Source organism: Clupea harengus, chromosome 15 (genome assembly GCF_900700415.2).
Source record: "Clupea harengus chromosome 15, Ch_v2.0.2, whole genome shotgun sequence".
NCBI lineage: Eukaryota > Metazoa > Chordata > Actinopteri > Clupeiformes > Clupeidae > Clupea > Clupea harengus.
In genome coordinates this window covers 19,950,101-19,955,903 of record NC_045166.1, presented here as the reverse complement: position 1 = coordinate 19,955,903, position 5,803 = coordinate 19,950,101, and the positions used below count along the sequence as shown (strand labels likewise).

General features: G+C 50.2%; 1 protein-coding gene across 1 annotated transcript in view; it reads left to right on the top strand.

The window, feature by feature from the left end:
- The window catches only part of foxo3b (forkhead box O3b), a 44,018-nt gene extending 38,570 nt beyond the window's left edge, over window positions 1–5,448 (top strand). The window contains exons 3-4 of the mRNA XM_012832062.3: window positions 2,166–3,833; window positions 5,382–5,448. Coding sequence (XP_012687516.2) covers window positions 2,166–3,791 — 1,626 coding nt within the window. The 3' untranslated portion in view covers window positions 3,792–3,833; window positions 5,382–5,448. The remainder of the gene's footprint in view (window positions 1–2,165; window positions 3,834–5,381) is intronic.
- The last annotated feature ends 355 nt before the right edge of the window (window positions 5,449–5,803 follow it).

The window sequence follows — 5,803 nt, the reverse complement described above, 5'->3', positions numbered from 1 at the left end:
CTCTCTCTCCCCCCCAGCACCCACCCTCCCTCCTTCTCTCTCTCTTCTTCTCCCTCCCTCTCTCTCTCTCTCTCCCCCCAGCACCCACCCTCCCTCCTTCTCTCTCTCTTCTTCTCCCTCCCTCTCTCTCTCTCTCTCCTCCCCTCGCCCCCTCCCTCCCTCTCTCTCAGATGTTTTTGTGTATGACTACACAATCCTGTGTTTTTCCTGGGCCTTTTCCCCCTCTCCTCCTGTCTCGCTCTGTTGTGTGCCAGTTAGTGTTTGCGTGCATGTGTTTGTATCTGTGTGTACGTGTGTGAGTGTGTGTGTGTGTGTGTGTGTGAGTGTGTGTGTTTTGGGTTGTTTAAGTCCTTAAATCCTAGGGGAGGAAAACCCACATCCATCCATCTAAGTGCAGAACAAACAAAACAAAAAGAAAATAGAAGGACGTCCAGAACTGTACTTGGGCCAAAGTGTGTGTGTATGTATTTGTGTGTTTGTGTGTGCGTGTTTTTGTGGGTGTGTGTGTGTGTGTGTGTGTGTGTGTGTAGGTGTGTGTGTGTGTGTGTGTGTGTGTGTGTGTGTGTGCGTGTGTGTGTGTGCGTGCGTGCTCTGGCTAGACAGACTCTTCCTCTGGTTTTGCTGATTATATCAAACACAGGACGTGCTCTTCTCCTCTGAGTTGGTAGTGTGTGTGCCTGTGCCTGTGCCTGTGCCTGTTCAGGACTTAACTGTACTAGTGGACACAGTGATCTTGGAACTGTATGTGAAAGTGTGACCGTGTGTGTGTGTGTGTGTGTGTGTGTGTGTGTGTGTGTGTGTGTGTGTGTGTGTGTATGTGTATGTGTTTTTCTATGTGTGTGTGAAATGACATAGGCACGACATCTGCTAACACCTGGTGGTGTGTTAGTCACTTGTTTCAAACTACGTCACTGCATTAGCTGTCGTTAACACATATGAATAACTCTCAGAGAGGACGATAACATGATCAAGCTCTGAAACATACTCAGCTTGAGAGATCAGTTCAGTTTGTCTCAGATAGTCTGGGGCTCTCTGCATTTCATTCACAAGGATCCATTCACACACACACACACACACAAACACACACACATACACACACTCGTGAGTACCCATTCCCTGTTTGTCCCTGTGAACAGTGTGTGTGTGTGTGTGTGTGTGTGTGTGTGTGAGTGTGTGTGTGTGTGTGTGATCAATAGGCCGAGTGACTCAGATGTATCATTCAAAGAGCATAGTTACAGAGGGTGTTCTACTGGCCTTTTGTGTGCTGTGTTGTATAATTGATAAATGGAATAAAAGGCTGCGGATGAGAGAGAGAGAGAGAGAAGAAAAGAGAGAGAGAGAGAAGTAGAAAGACAGACAAAAAGAGAGAGGGAGCAAAAGATAGGGAGGGAGAGATGGTGAGAGAGCGTGAAGTAGAGAAAGATAAAGGTAGAAAGATGTGTGTGAGGTGTGAATAAAGAATTAGCACCACACAAACACACATCTTGCTCTTTCTCATTCCTGTGCTTTGTGCCCTCATCATCAGTGCCATGCTGATTGTGATGACTAAACAGCCATCTTTGAAGAGGGCCTCTCTGTCTTTTAGTTCTTCCTGTCCTTTTCTCTGAACACCTCTTAATCTGATTGGTTTGATTTCTGACTGGGCTAATTACATTGGAAAGCCATTATCACTCCATACACACACACACACACACACACAAACAAACACACACACACACACACACACACACACACACACACACACACACACACACAAACACACCCACACACAAAAGTTTTTCCTTTCTTCTTCCTCTGTGGCTCACTGGTTCAGTGAAGGAAACTGTAATGACTGATGGTCTAAGAATGACAACCAAAAGAGATTCTGCATGTGTGGACCAACACATTAGGAAACACAACACACACACACACTCGTACACTCATTTAGCGTCAGTGTAAATGTGTCATTTGTTTGTTCATCTCTGCTATTGCTGTCCCATACTGATCTGCACACATCTACACACAAGAATACACACTCACACACACACACACACACTCCTTCAACTGCACAGACATAGAGTAGTGTACTAAAGTGTCATGCCTCTTGTCTGCTCTATACTCCATTAAACCTGTACTCTCTCTCTCTCTCTCTCTCTCTCTCTCTCTCTCTCTCTCTCTCTGAACAGAATTCCATCAGACACAACCTGTCCCTGCATAGCCGTTTCGTGCGTGTCCAGAACGAGGGCACCGGCAAGAGCTCCTGGTGGATGCTCAACCCTGAGGGTGGACGCGGGGGCAAGGCGCCGCGGCGACGCGCCGTCTCCATGGACAACGGCAACAAGTACACCAAGAGCGCGCGCGGACGGGCGGCCAAGAAGAAGGCAGCCCTGCAGGCGGCCGTGGCGGCGGCCGGGGAGGGCGGGGCGGGGGAGAGCGGGGGGATCAACGGGCTGTCCAAGTGGCCGGGCAGCCCGATGTCCCGCAGCAGCGACGAGCTGGACTCCTGCTGGACCGACTTCCGGTCGCGCACCAACTCCAACGCCAGCACGCTCAGCGGCCGCCTGTCGCCCATCTTGGCCAACACAGAGTTGGACGAGGTGCCGGACGACGAACTCCCACCCCTCTCGCCAATGCTGTACTCCAGCCCCAGCAGCTTGTCCCCGCCTTCGTCCTCCTCTTCCTCGTCCAAGCTCGGCGGAGGAAGCGAGCTGCCTCGGCTAGCCGACCTGCCTCGGCTAGCCGACCTGGCCGGAACCATGAACCTCAACGACGGCCTCACCGACCACCTCTTGGACGACATCATGGACAACATCGCCATAGTGACAGCATCAGCATCCTCCCAGCAGGCGGGGGGGTTGAAGGCGGGGGGGTTCTCTTTCAGCCCGAAGAGCTCGCCTGCCGTAACCTCCCCTGGGGGCAGCCTGTCGCCCTCCCCAGCAGGAAGTGGGGGCAACAGCGTTGGCGGTTCGTTCGCCTCCTCCCTGTTCGTGCCTCCAAGCGGCTCCCTGCGGCAGTCGCCCATGCAGACCATCCAGGAGAACAAGGCGGCGTCGTTCTCCTCCTCTTCTTCCTCGTCTTCGTTGCGCTTCGCCAACGCCACGCTGCAGGAGCTGCTCAACGCCGACCCGCTGGGCCCACACAGCCACGGTGACGTCATGATGACCCAGTCCGACCCGCTTATCTCGCAGGCCAGCTCCGCCCTCACCTCCCAGACCCCCCGCACAGGCCGAGGCTCACTCAGCGGCCTCCTGCTGCTGCGCAACGACCCCATGATGTCATCATTCGGCGCCGGGCTCAATGGCAGCAGCGGCCAGCTCCAGAACAGTCACCTCCAGCACCACCAACAGAACCTCCACCAGCAGCAGCACAACCACCACAATCATCACCGGGGCAACACCAAGGGTTCACTCCGATCCATGCCCAGTAACGGGCACCTCAGCCAGGCCAACGACGTCAACAACCTGGCCTCCACCAAGCAGCACCTGGTCCAGCTGAGCGAGGCCTCCACTGCGTCGCTCTTCAACGGCCTGAATGGCAGCAGTATGGGTCTGGGCATGTGCCTGCCCCCCTCTCTGGGCTCTGAGGTCTTCCCCTCCGACTTGGACCTGGACATCTTCAGCGGAAGCCTGGAGTGCGACGTGGACTCCATCATCAACAGTGACCTGATGGACGCCGATGGCCTGGACTTCGACGCGCTGGTGTCCGCCAACTTCGACGCGCTGTTGTCCGTGCAGAACGCCGTTAACCTCAACCCTGTGGTTGGCAACCTCAACGGCACCAAGGCTGGCAGCCAGAGCTGGGTGCCAGGCTGAGAGGGAGGGGCAGTATTGGCAGGGAGGTTGGCACATGAGCAGGTATGTACATGCAGCGCCACCACTGGTGGCAGTGTGTTACTACACATTAAATCTGTGTCCATGTATTCTTTATTTTCTTCTTTATACATTTTCTTCATTCTTTTTTTTTTTCATTCAGATATTCGTAAAAAATATACCCATTGTATATGGGTTTGGGTAAATTTGGCTAAAGTAGACCTACATCAGCTAACCACCAAGAATGTGACTACTGAATTAGCTTGCTTTACTTTCATAATTCACTAGCTAGCTTTCCATTCATTTCACTTATTCTTCAGCCTACTGCACTGTGGGGTTGAGAAAACTGTGTTTTAAAAGCACAAAGATACAGACACTACTCCAGCTCAATGCATCCATTGAGATGTCTCTGGAAAGTGGGAAAGAAAAATAAAGCAAACTAAATAAAGTTTCAACATTGCATCAACCAATCATAAACACCCTTTTTGTCATCTCAACCTGTCAGTTGTTTGTGATGTGTGCTGCACATTGTAAGGACTTGTCTGACTCATCTGACGAAAGTCATCCAGAAATGTCAACATCACGCAGCTCAGCTTTAAAAAGAGTATTTCAGCTTGTGTGTCACTGACCGGTTATCTGTGTGTCCACATTTTTGTGGTGGTACATCTGTGGTGACACACAGCCACACACACACTTCTCACAATGATGGCACTCACATTGCACACTCACACAACACACACTCTCTACTGCTAAAGCCCAGTAACCACAGCAGACACTCATTTGCAAGTAATTATTTATCACTGGGATCCACATCATGCTTCCCCCCTTTCTCCATCCCTCACACACAGACACACTCAAACACACACACACACACACACACACACATGCGCACACACTATTGTCATTGTACCTTACCAGGTACAGGTTGAAATTACTATGTAAAAACTTTGTCTTAAAGTGCTTCATCAGACCAGCCTGTGTCATGGTGACAAATTCAAGTCTAATTCAAGAACTGGGGGGCACTGTGGCGCAAGCAGTAGCCCCGACCACATTTGGGGCTTGACGCCCATGGAAGACACGGGTTCGATTCCGGCCCGATGTCGTTTCTCCTGTCCACTTCCAACCTCTTCTCCCTCTCATTTCCTGTCCCACTCTTCACTGCACTATCGATTAAAGGCAAAAAAGCCCAAAATAATAAAAATAATTCAAGAACTGAATAGTTGTAAGCAGTATGACAGTAGTATGGCAAACAAAACTCTAAATCACTCCAAATACTCTAAACCCCAGAGCACTAAACACAGTGTGTCAGATGAGTGCACCATCAAACACACAGTGCATGGAACAATCATATGTAGCAACCGTGCAGAGAACAGGTCTGGCTGAGATTTTACGTGGATCTGTTTGACGTGGAGCAGGATTTCAGCCAGAATCAGCCTCTCCGTGGAACCCTTAAGCAATGACTCTGAATGTAGTGTTTGGTGTCAGGATGACAGCATCATCCTTACAAGCTCCTTCCGAAGCCTTCGATAGAAATTCTTAGATCATCTTAGATCATCTGATTGACCATTTCTCCCTTCTGTGTTTTTCTTTCAGATCAAGACTCAGACCTTTGGTGCAGCAGAAAAAATAAACAAACAAACAAAGACAAACAACACAACAACAAAAAATAACTAATCCATCCAACTCCAGACTCACGCCGACCCTTGCCAAACCTTCAGTAAGCACCAAAGTCTGTTTACAGCACACAAAAACCTCCATAGAGCTGTCCCCTATCTCCCACACAATACACTCACACACACACACACACACACACACACATCATATTTGTTCGCTTTCTGATTCCTTCTGAACTTACTGATGACAAAGGAAGACAGAACAGCGGCAAGCTTCTTCGGAAATAATGCAGTCCTCTCTGGAGAATGGGCAGGGGATGGACACTGGCCATCGAAAGACTCTAAAAGAGTTGCATTTAGGGGATCAGAAGGAGCGGGAGCTTGAAGCATCGCTTGAAGGAC